Source organism: Schistocerca americana, chromosome 4 (assembly GCF_021461395.2).
Source record: "Schistocerca americana isolate TAMUIC-IGC-003095 chromosome 4, iqSchAmer2.1, whole genome shotgun sequence".
NCBI classification, from domain to species: Eukaryota; Metazoa; Arthropoda; class Insecta; order Orthoptera; family Acrididae; genus Schistocerca; species Schistocerca americana.
This window is the reverse complement of record NC_060122.1, coordinates 450,967,715-450,988,799: the sequence shown is the minus strand read 5'-3', so window position 1 is coordinate 450,988,799 and position 21,085 is coordinate 450,967,715. Positions and strand designations below refer to the sequence as shown.

The following is a 21,085-nucleotide window of genomic DNA, read 5'->3' as shown; positions in this document are numbered from 1 at the left end:
GATATAGTGGGGATTAGTGAAGTTCGGTGGCAGGATGAACAAGACTTCTGGTCAGGTGACTACAGGGTTATAAACACAAAATCAATTAGGGGTAATGCAGGAGTAGGTTTAATATTGAATAGGAAAATAGGAATGCGGGTAAGCTACTACAAACAGCATAGTGAACGCATTATTGTGGATAAGATAGATACGAAGCCCACATCTACTACAGTAGTACAAGTTTATATGCAAACTAGCTCTGCAGATGACGAAGAAATTGAAGAAATGTATGATGAAATAAAAGAAATTATTCAGATAGTGTAAGGTGACGAAAATTTGATAGTCATGGGTGACTGGAATTCGGTAGTAGGAAAAGGGAGAGAAGGAAATGTAGTAGGTGAATATGGATTGGGGCTAAGAAATGAAAGAGGAAGCCGCCTGGTAGAATTTTGCACAGAGCACAACTTAATCATAGCTAACACTTGGTTTAAGAATCATGAAAGAAGGTTGTATACATGGAAGAACTCTGGAGATACTAAAAGGTATCAGGAATGGTAAGACAGAGATTTAGGAACCAGGTTTTAAATTGTAAGACATTTCCAGGGGCAGATGTGGACTCTGACCACAATCTATTGGTTATGGCCTGTAGATTAAAACTGAAGAAACTGCTAAATGGTGGGAATTTAAGGAGATGGGACCTGGATAAACTGAAAGAACCAGAGGTTGTACAGAGCTTCAGGGAGAGCATAAGGGAACAATTGACAGGAATGGGGGAAAGAAATACAGTAGAAGAAGAATGGGTAGCTTTGAGGGATGAAGTAGTGAAGGCAGCAGAGGATCAAGTAGGTAAAAAGACGAGGGCTAGTAGAAATCCTTGGGTAACAGAAGAAATATTGAATTTAATTGATGAAAGGAGAAAATATAAAAATGCAGTAAATGAAGAAGGCAAAAAGGAATACAAACGTCTCATAAATGAGATCGTCAGGAAGTGCAAAATGGCTAAGCAGGGATGGCTAGAGGACAAATGTAAGGATGTAGAGCCTTATCTCACTAGGGGTGAGATAGATACTGCCTACAGGAAAATTAAAGAGACCTTTGGAGATAAGAGAACCACTTGTATGAACATCAAGAGCTCAGATGGAAACCCAGTTCTAAGCAAAGAAGGGAAAGCAGGAAGGTGGAAGGAGTATATAGAGGGTCTATACAAGGGCGATGTACTTGAGGACAATATTATGGAAATGGAAGAGGGTGTAGATGAAGATGAAATGGGAGATACGATACTGCGTGAAGAATTTGACAGAGCACTGAAAGACCTGAGCCGAAACAAGGCCCCCGGAGTAGACAACATTCCATTGGAACTACTGACGGCCTTGGGAGAGCCAGTCCTGACAAAACTCTACCATCTGGTGAGCAAGATGTATGAAACAGGCGAAATACCCTCAGACTTCAAGAAGAATACAATAATTCCAATCCCAAAGAAAGCAGGTGTAGACAGATGTGAAAATTACCGAACAATCAGTTTAATAAGCCACAGCTGCAAAATACTAACACGAATTCTTTACAGACGAATGGAAAAACTAGTAGAAGCCGACCTCCGGGAAGATCAGTTTGGATTCCGTAGAAATACTGGAACACGTGAGGCAATACTGACATTACGGCTTATCTTAGAAGAAAGATTAAGGAAAGGCAAACCTACGTTTCTAGCATTTGTAGACTTAGAGAAAGCTTTTGACAATGTTGACTGGAATACTCCCTTTCAAATTCTAAAGGTGGCAGGGGTAAAATACAGGGAGCGAAAGGCTATTTACAGTTTGTACAGAAACCAGATGGCAGTTATAAGAGTCGGGGTACACGAAAGGGAAGCAGTTGTTGGGAAGGGAGTAAGACAGGGTTGTAGCCTCTTCCCGATGTTATTCAATCTGTATATTGAACAAGCAGTAAAGAAAACAAAAGAAAAATTCGCAGTAGGTATTAAAATCCATGGAGAAGAAACAAAAACTTTGAGGTTCGCCGATGACATTGTAATTCTGTCAGAGACAGCAAAGGACTTGGAAGAGCAGTTGAATGGAATGGATAGCGTCTTGAAAGGAGGATATAAGATGAACATCAACAAAAGCAAAACGAGGATAATGGAATGTAGTCGAATTAAGTCGGGTGATGCTGAGGGAATTAGATTAGGAAATGAGACACTTAAAGTAGTAAAGGAGTTTTGCTATTTGGGGAGCAAAGTAACTGATGATGGTCGAAGTAGAGAGGATATGAAATGTAGACTGGCAATGGCGAGGAAAGCGTTTCTGAGGAAGAGAAATTTGCTAACATCGAGTATAGATTTAAGTGCCAGGAAGTCATTTCTGAAAGCATTTGTGTGGAGTGTAGCCATGTATGGAAGTAAAACATGGACGATAAATAGTTTGGACAAGAAGAGAATAGAAGCTTTCTAAATGTGGTGCTACAGAAGAATGCTGAAGATCAGATGGGTAGATCACATAACTAATGAGGAGGTATTGAATAGGATTGGGGAGAAGAGAAGTTTGTGGCACAACTTGACCAGAAGAAGGGATCGGTTGGTAGGACATGTTCTGAGGCATCAAGGAATCACCACTTTAGAATTAGAGGGCAGCGTGGAGGGTAAAAATCGTAGAGGGAGACCAAGAGATGAATACACTAAGCAGATTCAGAAGGATGTAGGTTGCATTAGGTACTGGGAGATGAAGAAGCTTGCACAGGATAGATTAGCATGGAGAGCTGCATCAAACCAGTCTCAGGACTGAAGACCACAACAACAACATGCCGCTTTTAGGTGTTAGGTCTTCGTGGTCCAATTTCCATAACTCTGACATAATCTCATCTTCGCCAGGTGCTCTATTGATTTTCAGTGATCGATTATGTACACTATTTCTTCGTGTGAGGGGGAAGCGAATCAGAATTTGGTGCTGGTTTTGTGAATCGGAGTTGTTCAGATGGTGCTTCGCAATTGATGAGTGTACTGAAATATTTGGCTAGAATTTCACATTTATTTTTTGTATTAATTTGCAAGAATCATCACCTACATATAAATCTACATACATACTACGGAAGCTGCCTTAGGTGCATAGCGGGGGGTACCTTGCTGCGCTACTAGCGATTATCTTTCCTGTTACACTCCCAAATGGGGAGAGGGGAAAACGACCATCTATGTGCCTCCGTACGATCCCTAATTTCTCGTATCTTCGTGATTTCTGCGCGAAATGTGCCCTGGCGGCAGTAGATACGTTCTGCTGCCACTCTGAAGTGCCTGTTTCTGTATTTTCTCAACAGTATCTCGCGAAAAGAACGTCGTCTTTCCTGCAGGAATTCGCATTTGAGTTCACGAGGCGCCGTTTTACGTACGTGTTGACCGAACTTACCGGTAAGAAATCGAGCAACACGCCTTTGAATTGCTTCGATGCATGTGCTAAAATACTTCTGTGTTCCTTTTCTTTTCTTTCTTGTCGACCAGTGTAGATTTTACATCTCTTAGCAAATAAGTAGCTTAGGTGGCTCGTGCTGCATTGTTTCCTACTGCGCTGGCATGCGCCCTGAGCAGTGTTTGTGTCGTGTTTGCGCAGGTGCCAGGCGGGGACGGGCCGCTGCGTGGTCGACAAGGCGCACCGCAACCAGTGCCAAGCATGCCGCCTCCGCAAGTGCCTGCAGATGGGCATGAATAAAGACGGTCAGTACACGCGCATGCGCAAACCTTTCTTTGTACGCCTTAGGCGCTCTACGCTGGAGGTAACGATTCAGCCGTGCCGAATATCTCGCATTCACTTAGCGATCACATTTGCTCTTCAGTATTCCAATTGACTAGTTCCTGTGGCATTACCGCTAGGCAAGAGTTATCTCAGTGTCTTTAATCCTGGAGGGACGGTACGTCAGCTCGATGGCGGCCAAGGTGTCACCACCGTCGCGAGTGCGAGGGGAGAGACGAATTGTGCGATCTCACCACCGAGTCAGGATTCTGTTACCAGAGCAATATCTGTCGAGACATCCTTTCTGATGGTCAAATGAAGCTGAAAAGTAACAAATCTTTTTAACTAGAGACAGGCGGGAATCCAGAAAGGGGAGTGAGGCTTAGGGGGTCATGAGATCTCCTCCTCCCAAGCGTTCATATTTTTACATATTCCAATCCCAAATTTCTCATCTAACTTTTGAAGAATAAAATAGTTTGAAAACTAAGAGTCTCCGTAATGGCAAGGGGTTCTACAAAATTACAAGCAACACTATGTGATAATAAGTATTCGGACACCCTTCTGTAATGTGGAATTGACCACTAGACATCACGAGAGGCGGTCCTGACAGTATAATAGGAGGTGGGGAGTACTGTGTTGTCAATAGACACGCAGTAACAGCAGAATGAGTCAGTCATGACAGCTCAGTGACTTCGAACGTGGAGTAGTAATCGGATGTCACCGGACTAACAGACCAATCAAGGACCTTTCGCCGGCCGAAGTGGCCGCGCGGTTCTGGCGCTGCAGTCTGGAACCGCGAGACCACTACGGTCGCAGGTTCGAATCCTGCCTCGGGCATGGATGTGTGTGATGTCCTTAGGTTAGTTAGGTTTAACTAGTTCTAAGGACCTTTCAGCCCATCTAAAGCTGCTCAAGTCGACTGTTGGTGATGTGATTGTGAGGCGGAAACGCAAAGGCACGACAACAGACTTCATGTACTGGCGGACAGGAACCGTTGAACATTGCGGAAGGTAGTTTTTAAAAAATTGCATGAAGTGAACAGAAAGAATCACTCGCGGTTTTCAGAGCACCACCACAAGTCCAGCTAGTGTGCTTAGGGATTTAAAACGAATGGGGTATAACATTCGAGCAGCTCCTCATGAACCACATATTTCTGTTGTCAGTGCTAAATGAAGGGCTTATTTCAATAGTGTTACAAGTCAATTTTTGTTCATTTTGAGATACAGAGTCCTAAAGTTAAATGAGAGCTGAAAAATCTGCAGTTGAGATACTAGACATATTCAAGCATATGGCTTCTTGATAGAGATGAACCTTTCTCTCTGTTCAGAAGCATTATAGGCAGAAAAGTGGAGGTAAAGGACTTGTACCACTATTGAAATATGCCCTTCAAATGACGCCTGAGGTGGTGTAAAGAGTGACGCACCGGAGTGATCCAGTATGCTATACACTGTGGAAATGCGGTGGAAGGGTTTGGGCTACCTGCTGTCATGTTTAGTGTCAACAACGAATTAAGGAGGTTCAAATGGCTCTGAGCACTATAGGACTTAACATCTTAGGTCATCAGTCCCCTAGAACTTAGAACTACTTAAACCTAACTAACCTAAGGACATCACACACATCCATGCCCGAGGCAGGATTCGAACCTGTGACCGTAGCAGTCGCGCGGTTCCGGACTGAGCGCCTAGAACCACGAGACCACCGCGGCCGGCAATTAAGGAGGAGGTGGTGTTACGACATGTAGGTGTTTCTCATAGTTCGGTTGTGGACCCTTATTGCGGTTCAGAAAACGCTAAATGCGAAAGGAGTTCAAAGAGTCGTTTGCTGCGTACAGTAGGGGAACAGTTCGTAGGCGACGACTGATTGTATCAGCGTGACTGTGCACCCTATCACAAAGCAGAATCTGTGAGGCAATGGACAGTGGACAACAACATTCCCGAAATGGACTGGCTTACCCGGAGTCCCGACATGAGCCGTTGCCAGTCCTTCACAGACATTTAGACACACCGCTGAAACTGTCCCCAGTACAGGTCAAGCCGCCATAAAGGCGAAGGGTGGACAAACCCGATATGAATGCCCACTACTAGGTGTCCGAATAGTTTTGGCCACATAGCGCACGTTCAACACAGCTAAACCGCTGCAGATAATATTACAGCCAGGTGAAGGCGCAATACGCAGGGTGAGCGTATTTACTGCGTACAACAAATCCGATACGGTTTGTGAGTCTACAGGGTACAACCTGCAACCACAGGAAGCTAAGAAGTGCAAGACAAAAGCGGAAAGACCCTCCACTACGATGGAAATACCACAAACTCTAAATTCCCGCACTCAGGTGGAAATTATGGAAACAGCATTCTCCTGATTTACACCCGCGTATAGTCATAGTCTACAGTCTGCTATGATACGAGGGGACTTCAAAAAGTGAGTTACATAGAATTATGGCAGGCCAAATAATTTTTATTAAATGCTACATTCACTTTAAAGAGACACAGATACAGGCCACTAGTTTTCAGCGTAGTCACCAAGTCTCTGTAAAGAAAAGTCTGAACATTCTACCAATCGTTCGATTCCTCGACCTTAGAAATCTGTCTTTCGTCAAGTAGCCACTTGATAGCGTGCTGGGACATGTATAGCTTACTTCCTGAAGTACCGATATCGGTGAGCGCACATCTCGATTTTCTATCGTGTAAATTAGTTGTTATCAAAGTTGTTAGAAATTTTTTGCTGTTTTTGTTCTTAAATAAATTGTGTGACACATTTACTTCTCAAATTTTCGGGCAAATGCTTCTTAAATTATGTATTTCCCTGCCTTGCAATTTCTTGGAAGTTACGCTAAAAAAAAAAAACACTGATGTACGCAAACGATTATTTTTTTATTGGTTTGGCCTACTGAGGACCACATGAAATAACTTATGTCTTTTATCTTTTCTCCTTCCTCCTTTTTTCCTTGTTGATCTTTTCTTTCTTTTGTCTATAAAGCGCCGGTGTTTTTCTTTGTCTTCTCCTGGAAGCCCCTGAGACTTAACTTTTACTATGAAACTTTCTCTTTCTCGTATTTCTTCCTTCATTTTTTCCATTTAACGCAGGCCTCTCTTAACTTCTTTGAATCGTATCATTGATGTTTTGGGTTTTTACAAAAAAGTTAAAATTTCTTTTCGTTTATCATTTTTCATTTAGGCCCTTAGATGTCCATAGAATACAACTCTTCTCTTCCTCATTGTGTCTAACATTCGATTTATTCTCTCATGAACTACTTCATTACTTCCAGTTTTTCCAGTTTCCACCGTCATATTTTGTTCCCAAGACTTTCCTGATTATTTTATTTCCCTCTTTTCTGTGTCACCTAACTGTATGTCTGCATAAGGCTTGAAGGCATTCTGCCCTAATGACAGTGTTTTAGTGTCGAAGTTTAGCGTTAATTCAGAAACATTTCTTGTTATAAAGGTTTTTTGTTAACAGAAAAACAACTTCCAGTTTCCTTGCTCTTGCTATGTTAGCGTCTTTGGCCAAAGCAAGTCGTTGTGTTATTTCACCGAGCTATTTAAATCTTGCTGCCCTTTTTATACTTCCATAATCAATTTCCACATATTTCGGTGCCTCCTCTGAATATGTCATATACTCTGTTGTTTCAAAAGGCCTGCTGTTGAAGCTTATTTTTGTTAGGAGATTGATCTGTGTTCTAGCATCTTCTATAGATTCGGTTAAAATGGCAAGATCGTTGAAAAAGCCGAACAATCAATTCTCAGTCTATCCCCTTTTCTCCAAACTATAATTTTTAAAATTCCTTCTTCTTCTGTTCTTTTCCCCATTTTCTGTTTACCTTTTCTAGTACACAATTGAACAGCAGTGGAAATAATCCATCTCTTTGTCTTATAGCAGTTTTAATCACAAAAGCCTTGGAGGTTTCACATAAAAATTTAATTTTGCATTTTGTTTATGTTATTGTTTATTTTATGATCTTTGTGATGTTATTACCATTATTATAACAACCTAGGCATATGTGGTACGATAAAAGTGGGCTACCGAAAATTTATACTTGGGGAGGCGTACAACAATAAGCTTTTAAACCTTCTCCCCGCCCCTGTTCCATCCTTTTAGAACCGAACCTCTTGCCCGCACCTTACTTGGGAGTTCTGCAGCTTGCACCTACAAAGCACACACTCAAAGACGACACGGTAATGGAGAACATCAAATGTACCAATTTCAAATAATGAACTCATAAATCGTTGGTTACACGGGGTCAAACGAGTTGTGGAGTAATTCATCCAATGGTATACGATAGAATTCGAATTGTTGTCTTTATGACGTAATAAATTCAGGCGAAAGCCTGAATAACACTGTAAGGCACATTTTGTAGAATGTTGCTTTTCTGGTTTAACAGCGCTATTTACGAGATTCTCTTACGTTATTGGTAATAGTTCTCACGTTAATCGTGCAGGTGCAGCGCTATAAGCGATGTCAGTCAGGTGTTTTACGCGCTATCCGCTGGAACAACGCTGGATACCGGAACATGACTGACTGCAGGAATGTGGGTCTCACTCCTCGTAACATAAAACGTGTAAATGACGTTCGATAAAGGAAAATTAACCCTGACCAGTGGAAAGGAATTAAAAGGAAAAGAGTGCGGGATTCTGATTTTGAACACGCGTCAGGACATCGGAAGTCAGCCGCGGTAGTTGCGCGGTCAGCGTGGCGGATTGCTAAGCGAAGGGCTTGGGTTCGAGTGTCGTGTGGGGTGAAGATGACTGAATAGGCTGGTCTGAAAGCCAATAAATAGGAAAAAAAGTGGGAATTTGGTCTCGACGAAACATTGTCTAACAAAGGCTTGTGGAATATTGCTTTATATGATGATTGTAATGATTTTATTCGTATTATAAATTTGTGTAATGCAGCAGACAGATACTGCACGCTTTGTAAAGAACACAGCAAATACCTACATACATGTAAGACCCTAACTTGAACATAACTGCAAGAGAGAAAAGTAATAAAACAGACATTGATACGAGATCGCGTTAACTTCTCCGCGTGCATGAAAACAAAACAAATAAATTACATCCGTTTCGAAGCTTGGTGGAACTCTTATTTCATTTGCGGTTTCGGGATTGAACCTGAAATCCTACTAACTGCTTCGAAATTCTATTTGAAGATACAACCTTGGAAGCTAAGTTACATACAGCAAATAACGTGTTAACATTTGTTTCGTTTTGGTGCAGTAAAACTGGAAGAATTAAGCTACCGACAATCGGCACTACTACGTCCCTTACAAAAATGGCGTGACAGGAACAAGTTGACTGTGTATCTAACGCCATATCGCTGTATTCGACAATAAGAAATATGGAAAAATCCTGTGTCCACGATTTGTTCCAGATCTCGAATGAAACGATATGTTTACTGTTACCAGTCAGTTTCATTCGATTTCAATAGTAGTCACGACAAAGGCTTCCAAAAAATATCCTCTTTTAAAATTCTACTATTACCATTTTATACCAAGAATATGTGACAGCAAAACGTTGCTATTGAACAGTTTAAGAGTAGAAATGAAGTGGAAAGCTTTCCAAGTGCCAAACCTCATATTTGTCCAGAGCATCAAAAAAAATCTACACTGGTGTACAAAATTAAAACAACAAATATCTGTTTCCCAGTCCTGCGTCTAATTCACGATATAATCATACAGATTGTTAATCAGATGTCCTTACGATCGTGTTCTGCACGGAATATCATGCCATTATAGTCATCAGACAACCATGACAACGATGACGTCAGAGCACGCATGAAACGGGGTAGTGTTTGCCAGGTAGACCCATATCCACAATCGCTGTGAACGCAGTCATAGGCGTGCAGTACGGCACAGCGAAGATGCCTACCAGACTCCCTGCGGTGGAGGGCCATAGAAAGAAAGGAAGCAGGACAGTCTCAAATTTATTTGGCCCGATGGCTTAATGGGAATCGTTCTATTATTTTTCGCATGTGTCGACAGTTTATTGAGACCGAAACTGTATCCCGAAGACTAGGGCATGCCCGACCACGTTTGACTTCAGAAGCGAGGACCGTTATTTGGCTGTAAGGGCACGACGGCACCGCCTTAGTCCTCCACGGCAACTGGCATATAAGATTTCAATATCCACTGGACGTGTTGTATCGCGGCAGACGGTGTGCAGAACTCTTCGGTAGAGTGGCCTTTATTGTCGGAGACCTGCTGTGTGTCTACCTCTAACGCGTCTTCACAGAAGAGAAGGTCTAGATTGGAGTCATTAACTTGCCACCTCGACGGTCGAACAGTGGGCCAATGTTGTTTTCACAGATGAGCCCCGATTTGGTACGGAGAGTGATTCTCGATGGATTCGCATTTGGAGGGAACGTGGAACACGATTTCGGGACCCAAACATTGTAGGAAGTGACCGATATCGGGGAGGATCCTTAATGGCGTGGGCAATGCTTACCACTCGCACCTCTCTTCATGAAATTGTACGAAAGAATCGGCAAGGTTTAACTGCTGTCAGGTACCGTGACGAGATCTTTGGACCTCATTTACTGTTGTTGCTATGTGCTGTCGGCCCAGACTTCGTAATGATGGACGATAATGCCCAAACTTATAGAGCACGAGAAGTTGATGTTTTTTTTGGAAAAGGAAGATATTGCACGCATGGCGTGGCCAGCTCGCTCTCCATGGAATCCCATAGAGCATGTCTGGAATACACTAGGGAGACGGCTTGCATCACATTGGCATCCACTAATCACTGTCCAAGACGGCGAGCAGCTCTGCAGGAAGAATGGGCATTGTTGCCTGAACATGAGACCGATGACATTATTCACAGCATGTCCCGTCGTTGTCGCTGCCAGATGTGGTCGCACCCTATACGGAGCACATTAACCAGTTGTCGCTGCCAGATGTGGTCGCACCCTATACTGAGCACATTAACCAGATGTCGGAATGTGTGTACAAATCCGTTAATTTGGAAAAACATAGAGCATTTTCGTCTACCTTTATGGATGTTGCAGTTGTTTAAGTTCTTCATTCTATACATTGTTTCTACTTTACTATCACCTATTTATACTGTTTTGTGGCAAAATAAAGGAAATCTTGCAGAATTTCCGTTTCTTGTTTTAATTTAGGACACCAATGTATACCTTTTTCCAACTAAGTTATTAGTATCCAAAAAATTGAGAAAGTATTCTGATACAAGAGAATTATGCTACCCACCTCATCATTGCAAAAAAAAGAGACAAAGTAGAAAATAAATAATTTATTAAGTTCTGACACAGCAGGAAACTGGCTGGTTCTATGTGCCAGTAGGAAAGTTTTTGTTTCTGTTGTCACTGATACAGAGGCGCTTCGTTTTGTTTGTGATAATACTACTATAGAAATACAATAGTAATATTTTGAATAGTAGAAATGACATCAACAGAAATCATTTCTCAGGTATTTTAGATTTTTTGCAACAGAATAACAAAATTAAATTAATGAAAAATATCTCAGTACTGACTAATTTCTTACACGACCCCACTCATGGGATCAGAGTATATTTTGCTGCTGACGAAGAAATGGCAACATCGTAAACAGGTGTGTCTGTTTTGCAACTGATAAACGTTGCTGGTCTTTCAGGAGCCCCGGGTTCCCGGGTTCGATTCCCGGCGGGGTCAGGGATTTTCTCTGCCTCGTGATGGCTGGGTGTTGTGTGCTGTCCTTAGGTTAGTTAGGTTTAAGTAGTTCTAAGTTCTAGGGGACTGATGACCATAGATGTTAAGTCCCATAGTGCTCAGAGCCATTTTTTTTTCTTTCAGGAGAACCACGGCATGCCGTACTCCTGCCATAGGCCTTCCTATTTTGAATATAATGACCGTCTTTCATTCTTCTGCTTCAGAGTAAAGCAGAGGTATCGGGCTGTAGGAGGTGGGTACAGCGTCGACGTTCCGCACAACCTTGTTGAACCGTACGTAAACTGCGGTGTGATACGCGACTAACCACACTGGCAGGGAATCACACACACGTCTGCGTTCCGTAGAACAGCGTCATCTTTCACAGACAATCCAAACGTTTCTATCTTTGCGCTGGCGGAAAAATAACGTTGATTTTATGTTTAGAGCGGATACGAGATATTTTAGGAGAAAGATTTCCTATGATAGGTAGAAAGGCTATGGATTCGAACCTTCCCTCTTCTGGTTATGAGGTTGTATTCTCACTTTTGGTTTGAACTACAAAGCCTTGCGGATCTTCCATGGTGCATAGCCCTTAACTTCAAAAGCTTTTTGGAGATGTTCATGTTATTCTTGTATATGGTCCTTATTAGCCACCATACATGCCTATACAAGCGTAATCAGCACACCACCGGCCTGCGCAGGATGACGATACCTGTCCGAATGCAGATACAGATAGTAGTACCGGCTTGCGAAACACACCATGTCGCAGGGTTATGTCGGTTTTACCATGCACCAAGACATCCAAGAATGGGAAATATTGGTCCTTTTCCAGCTCAACTGCATTTGGATTTTGCCTGAATGGAATTTAGAGGATTTAAGAATTCATAAAGGTTCTCCCCGCCATGAAGACACACTGCAAAAGTGTCATGGGCGTACCTCCAAAAGCTGACAGGCTTACAACATGCAGAGTCCAAGGTCTTCTCCCCAAAATCTTCTACATGGAATCTGGCCACGAAGCGTGGTAAGGTCTTCCACAGCAACGCTGACAGTTTAATGATCATATTCGTTATTGCATAAAAAAATAAGTTGAGGGGAGCAATTGCTGAAACAAGATCGTACACTGAAGTGACAAAAGTTGTGGGATACCTCCTAATATCGTGTCGGACCCCCTCTGGCCCGACATAGTGCATCATCTCAACCTGGCAGTGACTCAACAACTCGTTATTGAGCCATGGTGCCTCAGTAGCTGCCCATAATTGCGAAAGTATTGCCGGTGCAGGATTTTGTGCACGAACTGACCTCTCGATTATGTCCCATAAATGTTCGACGGGACTCATATCGGGCGATATGGGTGGCCAAATCATTCGCTCTAACTGTCCAGAATGTTATTCAAACCAGTCAAGAACAACTGTGGCTCGGTGACATGGCGCATTCTCGTCCATAAAACTTCCATTGTTGTTTGGGAACATGAAGTCCGTGAATGGCTGCAAATGGTCTCCAGGTAGCCGATCATAACCATTTACAGTGCATTATCAGTCCCATTGGACCATGTGACCTAGTCCACGGCACATAAACACACCCCACACAATTATGGAGCCACCACCATCCTGCACAGTGCCTTCTTGACAATCTGGGTCCATGGCCTCGTGGGGTCTGCGCCACACTTGATCCCTACCATCAGCTCTTACCAACTGAGATCGGGACTCATCCGAGCAGCTCACAGTTTTCCAGTCGTCTAGGATCCAACCGATATTCTCAGTATTTCAAGAGAGACGTTGCAGTGGATGTCATGTTGTTACCAAAGGTACTCGCGTTGGTTTTCTGCTGCCATAGCCCATTAACGCCAGATTACTCCGCACTGCCCTAACGGATACATTCGTTGTACGTCACACATTGATTTAACCGCAAGCAAGCGCCGCTGCTCTCGGTCGTTAAGTGAAGGCCGTCCACCACTGCGTTGTACGCGGTGAGAGGTATTGTCTGAAATTTGGTATTCTCGGCACACTCTTGATACTGTGGATCTCGGATCACTGAATTCCGTAATGATTTCCGAAAGTGAATGTTCCATGCCTCTAGCTCCAACTACCGTTCCGCTTTCAATTTCTGTTAATTCCCGTCGTGTGGCCTTAATCACATCGGAAACCTTTTCACATGAATCACTCGAGTACATATGACAGTTCCGCTAATTCACTATCCTTTCACATTTATACATGAGCATATCGCTATTCCACGACTTTCACCTCAGTGTAAACAAGTCACTTGATGTGAGGGGCAACTACAGCTGTGCTAACATATTTTAACTGATGACAACCGCAACAGTCTGTATTAAAACGATCTATTAATCACGACTAGTTTCATGACATTATAGTCATAAGTGTTGACCTTTCGACACATAATGTCCTTAAAATCTCCGTACAGGGAAATAATAGAAGTCCCCTGTCTTCCTGCACAAACTGGGTTCATTACTTAGGCCCCTGCAACAGCTCTGCAAGAGGCGCCTGCCGGTTCACTGCCCTATCTCCAGGTCACTCCTCGTGCACACACACAACAACATCAGTTGAATAATTTTTCATTCCCCAGCCAGATTTAGAGCCTAGTTCCTCTTCATTTTATGAACTATTTCAGCCACATCTTAGTCTATGACTGCACTATTATTGTGAGAGTTTTGCTGCTACAATTACTTATATCCACTGTCCTTGTTTTCACCGCCGTCTGTGAGATGATTATGAAGCTGCGCTTCTGTAGATTCCTTCGAACTTCTCGTTATGGTACCCTCCTGTATTGTGGAGAGAGAACAATTTAAAATCCTATTTTCACTGAAACGTTTTTATAGGACGCATCCCAAGACCTCGATTCCAGGTTCTCTTGAATGATGGATTATATCTCTCTGTTTCATACTGCTCTTTTACTTGCTTTTATAACAAGAGTATAGTTTTCTAGTTTGTTTTCCAACGACTTCGCATTGTTAGTGAAAGCTGAATAACTTTATGGTCGTTGGTTGTCTTTCCTGTGGTAATTTCCAATTCTGAATGGATCTATAAAGCTGACCTGCTTATTACGTAACATCTGTAACAAAGCTCCCTCCCGCCTTGTTTTAGGCAAGTGAATTTCTAATCGAATTCTTTACAAATAGTTGAAGCGCAATAATCGGTATTCCGGTTCAATGTCTCCATTGCCTGTTGTATCTTTGTGTCTTAGGACAGCGTTTGCATTCGCATTAACTTTGGATACAGTGAATTCGCTGTAACGAACTTTACAGATGTACGTTATGTTTTCAATGTGTGTCGCTATATTTTCAAGTAATAAAAAGCTTTTATGAACAATGTGAATAAATCCAAGGAAGACAACAATATTTCCACATAAGCCATTGATTTAGGGAAAATATTTTTGTTTCATTCTGACCTACCGATCGGTTTCGGCTTTTTCAGTAGTCTTAGGTGCACTTATAACGACGTACTCACGCAGGAAAAAGTCACAAAAAACATAATACTGTAATATTAAGACAAAAATGAGATCCTGTCCCTTTTGCCCGCTTTAATACTGCAAAATTGCATTCAAACTTAATAAATATTTTGACAGCCGAAATGTGTTGACCATTCTCAAATATTTCTATATCTTCTTCTATCTCTCTAAGACTCACTGAGTAGATTAGCTCAAATACCAGAGAATGGCACTACTAGTTCGACGTACAGCACACAGCATTTTTTTTTTTTTTTAAGCGACGCAATCTTTGAAAAAGTAATCGTACATTCCGTCTATTCTGCATTAAACTACAGTTTCGAAATTAAGTATTTTTAAAGTACATCTTTCGGAAAAGAATTGCTGCTCAGAATTATGTGAACGCCCTTCCTCGTCGCGAGTCCACATAGAATATATCGATCAGTAATCCTACAACAGCTCTGTGCTATTTTCTTCTCACTACTTCCGCGTTTGTAGTCGGCGTCAAATAAAAGTCTCTGGGGAAACCGACACTCAAGTGAGAGACGGCGAATTTTTTCTGGTGGAATCGTAAAAAGTTTCCCTAGCTGCTAGAGTTACTTTTACGCTGCTAGTTCTCGCTGAAGCTACTGGCACGAAACTGCTGTCAGTCTAGCAGAACGTTCGCTAAGCTGCAGAGATCTAGAGGGTAGCGGTTTCGTTGCTGTACGCAATGAGCGAATCTACAAGAACTCTAAGGGGAAAGATGGTTTACTTTGTAACCAGGAGCAGATCCCAGGGGGGTAGGGAACGAGAAGGGTGTCATGGAGGACATGATGTCTCTCCCCCTCCCCTTCAAAAAAAATTGTACGCTAGAATAATTAAAATTTTTAGATATTTCAGTTTCCAAGTTGTACAGTCGAGTTTCATAAAACAAAAAATCTCGAAAGTGTCAAGGAATTCTAAAATATTTCAAGTTGTTTCAATACATGACACTACCAAGTTACGTGCTTGAGGCCTTGCTCATACGGATGGTCTTGAGGTCTTGTAAGGTGTCAGGCAAATCCAACACCTTCCATGAAAACCCTGACATGATAAGCAAATCCAGCAGTATGTCACATAGCTCCAAATAAATCCTGACATTAAATTAACCAAAGTAATACGATCAACGAGTGAGCAAATGGAATACCACAGACTAACACAAGAACGCCTAAATGCATGTCATACCTTCCCACCGTGAAACAGACGCAGTTCCGAGGGGAGAAACGAGAACAGAAGCCGAGAGCAGAATCGTGTAGGCTAGGAGGCCCTACGATAAGGGACGAACACCCACGTCGCCAGCTGACCGCCAAAACCACCCCCCAGCCCATGTTAAAAGATAGAGCCCTCCAGACGAACAGTATAGATCTTACGATAACACTAAAAGGGCCACACCAGCTGCAAGTTTTAGCGTGAGACTTTTTCGCGTCTCTGTTACGTTGCAAACGTAAAAAACATTGCCCCACCACGAAAAGTATAACGTTTCTCATTGGACAGACAGAATTTTGTAGGCGGAGATTAAGGTTAACATTGAGACCCTGATTGGTCAGTTGAAAACACAGCCAGATAGCTTTTTTTAGACCAACTTCGGTAAATTGTAGTAAGGAGAAGTTAGAAGAGAGTTACTTCAGAGACGGCGAGGTGTGAGGAGCTGCGCAGCCCGCCGCCCCCTGACGCTGCCAAAACACCGACAAGGTAATGAACGCACGTGATGCCGCATTTTTGAGCGCATAAGGCTTCACTCAGAACTGCAGAAGTCTCATCTGTTACACCCCCGTTTTGCGTAATACTAGTGTCGATCGTCAATTAAAGCTCATGGTATTCACATTTGCTATGTGAAATTAAAATCTGAAACGCGATGATTTTTCTGTTATATAATTATTGAGAAGCCACATCAGCCACTGTAATTTACGACAAGTTAGATAAGTAATTAAAGATAATTGAGGGTCACTGTAGACCATTTTGATAGTTTTCTCTTTTATGAAACTTAACTTAAATCTAGATTATAGAGTGATATGTAGAACTTGGAAACCCATTCAGGGAATATTCGTTCACATTTTTGTTGAACGCAGTTGGTTTTTATCATCCTGTATTAAAATATTTCCTTTTATCAATAGTGCAATTTATAAACAATGTTTTATGAGTAGAATAAAATTTCCAATGGTAAACTTAACTGCTTTTTCGACGTTATTTTACCAGCTAACTAAGAATAGGAAAGCCTTGAACCCCTTCCACTAAATTTGGTTAGTATTAAGATTCTCTTACAGGGAGTGCAGTGGAGCTGACGCTGAAATCATTAAGTATTTGGTTATATCATCGCTAGTCTCACTGAACTCTTCTGAATTCTACATGTCATGTGTGGTCTGGCGTCTCCTTACCAGCAACAGGTCCCAGTTTCAAACTAGTCAATTCCCTAAAAAACATGCTCAGAGCGTCGTTGCGCGAAAGTGGTAGGGAGACACGACTTAGAACAAACAATCGCAGAAACCACGCAGAATATTAGAGTCTAAGCAAAAGAAAACTTTACAGATAAAAGCGCCTATCCACTAGCAGTCCGTACCAGATTCCAAAAACAAATTCGACGACGGTTCGCTAGTGTTCGATCGTCCATAGATAAAACCAGCAAACTTGAGGAAACTGGACTAGGCGAGACATAAGGGGACGATGCTTCTACGACAAAAAAATATATGTACATAAACTTTTACTGAACGTTTTCATCCGTGATTGCAGTTTTCTTCAGTGAATAATATTCAAGAGAAGTGGAGCCAGTTCAGCTGAAAATAAAGGAGCAGGCTTCTTATACATCTTCACGAACTTTGGGTAGCGATAAAACACCGAAACGGAAGTATTTTACTGCAGCATATAATTCCGATTCTTACACAAGAACAAAAAGCAGACACATCGTCTTCCGGACTGTATGACGTGGTCGAAAAAATGTTTCTACTCCTGATATTCCGTCCAGAGCTACGCTGCACGTCTTCAGAGGTGCTCCTAGTGACGCTAAGTCTTGCCGACTGACGAGTCGGACGGCGGAAAGCGACATAAATACCGTGTAAAGTGAACGTGGTCGATTTTACACGTGATCAGCATAGATAATTTTTGTCACAGGTAAAACTTAACTATCGACCGTCGCCTCTCAAGGACAGTTTTTATCTATGGATTCTGCAGAGCCACTGTTCACATATCACTAAGTTTTATGGCTTCTTCTTTTCTGTTAAAATTATCACTATGCTTATATATTTCGATGGCCTCCTTCTGTAGTCGTGGATAATAGTTTATCATAGAAGACAAAATTTTGATTTCGGAAAACTTCACATCATGATTTCCTGACTGAAGAGCATGCTCTGTTACAGCAGATTTTTGTGTTTTCCCTAGTCGAAAATAGAGCGGAGCCCCTCCACGTCACACCGGCATGATGGCCAACACAAAAGGTCGACTGCCATATCTGCATATTGGTTACTTTTTACTGAGTGAGGCCTCGCAGGTTCTGGGTACTGGGATGTTTGCATACGTCTGGTTATGATTAACCATTAATACGTGCTCATCTGGAGATAGATTGGGTCGAAAGTTGAATAAAGGGTAGCGGTTTGAAGGGCAAGGCAAGAACCAAGGGAGTAAAACCTCTGTGGTAGTTGGGTCGGCTTGTAAGAGCAATAGCGTATTCCGTGCTGCCTGCGACAGGTCACGCAAAGGTAGGTTCTGTTAGTAGTGGGTATCATGCAGGTACCTTTGACGTTGTGAGGCGTTGTTACTCGGCGGCTGCAGTTGGGTACCGGTGTTGGCATTAGCATTCCTGTAACAGTTGGGTTCATCATCGATTAGTGTCCGATAGGTCTCACATCGGATTCACAGTGTAGGGTAGTGTTGGCGGTTTGTTTGTGCGTTGGTATGCGAGCTTGTCGGTTTCCTCGCTGTAGCCTGTTGATCGGCTCTGATAGCAGCTGGCATATCCAGTCAGTGTTGCTGATGTGCAGGGGCTTGCCGATACTGTCGCTTGTGAGCGTATGTTAGCTCGCCATAGCTGGTTATGTCCTAGTTAGTAGTGGCCCTAGTCGGCAAAGATTTTTATATTCTTTCAGTCTTGTATTCACACTAACCGTGGTAGTTCCAATGTAAAGGAGGAGGAGGAGGAGGAGATAAGTGTTTAACTCCCCGTCGACAACGAGGTCATTAGAGACGGGCCATAAGCTCGGATTATGAAAGGACGGAGAAGGTAATCAGCCGTGCCCTATCGAAGGAACCATCCCGGCATTTGTCTGAAGAGATTTAGGGAAATCACGGAAAACCTAAATCAGGATGGCCGGAGACAGGTTTAAACAGTCGTCCTCCCGAATGCAAGTCCAGTGTGTTAAGCACTGCGCCACCTCCTTCGGTCCCAATAGAAAGCTTTCCACATACGGTATATTATATACTCCACTTGCTGATGCAGGAAGGCGTTTCTTCTTTACAGATCGGAATGCTTGACATATTTCCTTAGTTGGTCTAAAAATCGGTCTGATATCATGTTTTTGTAGAATCTTGCGACTTAATCAGCTGCTTTTTTGATAAAACGAAGAGAAACCGTATTCTTCCTTTGCTGTGTTTAATCCTGGTCCTTTTTCCTACTGATATTCGGCCGCAGAACCCTATTTACTCCCTTTTCTGATTTGTCTGAATAGCCATTCTTCTACTAAGCACGCTTCAGATGTTTTTATTCGGCGTCCAGGTGTTCCAGCGTGCAAATTCTTTTGGCTCTGTCAGCAAGACTTTTAATGGCTCCTCTCTTTTGTTGTGGAAGATGGTTGGAATTCTTATGAACATATCTATCCGTATTTGTGAGTTTCCGAAAACTTATATGTTTCAACCTTCCATCAGCCTGCCTCATAATTAAAAGATAAAAGGATATTGTCTTTTTTCCATCTCCACAGTAAACTGGATTCTTGGATTTATACCATTGAAATAACAAACGAATTCTTCTAAACCTTTTTTGCCGTACGACCAAACCATGTATGTATAATCGAAAAATCGATACCATCGACATGGTTTCTTATTTGCATTTTCAAGAACTAACTGTTCGAATTTTTCCGCATAAAAACTAGCGATCGCATTACTTAATGATTTACCCATTGTAAGCAAGCTGATTGTGTCACGATGGGTACTTTAAAGGCGACGTTAGCTACACTGTTCCATGGAATGACGTAAATTATTGCGCCGTATATATATCCTAACATAGGAAAAATGAAATTCCATTTACATAATTGAGCGATATATACCAACATAACGACAGCAAAAGTTCATTGAGTCACATTCATTTCTGAACTATTCTGAGAAGTTTTAGCCTTGTCTTCGAAAGTCTAATGTTTGTCGATTATTATCGTCGACAGTGGGGCCCCTAGTGAAAGAACTTGCGGGGATATGATGGTCCACCACCGGCCCGGGTGCGCTCAACTCTGGCGGAGCTCAAAAAAGTTGCGATGGTCCGGCGGGCAGATAATGCTGGCGGCGAGGGAGCACGGGATTAGGGGCCGCAACTTGGGAGGCGCCACCGTAAATTACCCCGGCTTAACCTCCCCCGAACTCCGCCGCGGAATAACAACAGCCGCCCCGCAAAAAGGTGGCCGCATTTTTGGTCCGCAGATTACGACGCGCGGCTCTAAAACGCATTAATCAGCCGGGTCGGCTCCGCATAAATCCTTCCCGCAGGAGGCCAAGTTGCGACAGGGCCTTCGATTTATCGTCGCGGCACGCAGCCGCCCACGAATTGACTCCGGGGACCTCCGGCGCGCGCCCCGCGGCTCGTAAATAAGACGCGCCAAAGCAAACGGAGAACCCGAATGTCGCACCGCGCCGCAACACACTCGCGTCGACTTGCTTGTTATTCATCCGCCTATGTCTTTGTGTCACTGTCTTCGGTAGGAGGGTTCGGTCAGCTCTCTTCGACTTTGTAACGACTCTTCCATGGTCATGAGGTTCACTGTTGGGTTTTTTAGTCCGCTGTTTCCTCTGCAGTTTATTTGTAATTCAGCTTTGTGGCCGGATGAACTATCTGCCTTATCAGTCGTCCAACAACCCACGAGTGGTAGTCATAAAGTTTTAATTGCCATCTCGAAGAAATAAACGTACTTACACTACTGGTCATTATAATTCCTACACCACGAAGATGACATACTACAGACGCGAAATTTAACCGACAGGAAGAAGATGCTGTGATATGAAAATGATTAGCTTTCCAGAGCATTCACACAAGGTTGGCGCCGGTGGCGACACCTACAACGTGCTGACATGAGGAAGTTTCCAACCGATTTCTCATACACAAACAGCAGTTGACC

General features: G+C 42.8%; 1 protein-coding gene across 1 annotated transcript in view; it reads left to right on the top strand.

Annotated features, from left to right (window-relative positions):
• The window catches only part of LOC124613541 (photoreceptor-specific nuclear receptor-like), a 158,549-nt gene that overhangs the window by 27,501 nt on the left and 109,963 nt on the right, over positions 1-21,085 (top strand). The window contains exon 2 of the mRNA XM_047142253.1: positions 3,567-3,670. Coding sequence (XP_046998209.1) covers positions 3,567-3,670 — 104 coding nt within the window. The remainder of the gene's footprint in view (positions 1-3,566; positions 3,671-21,085) is intronic.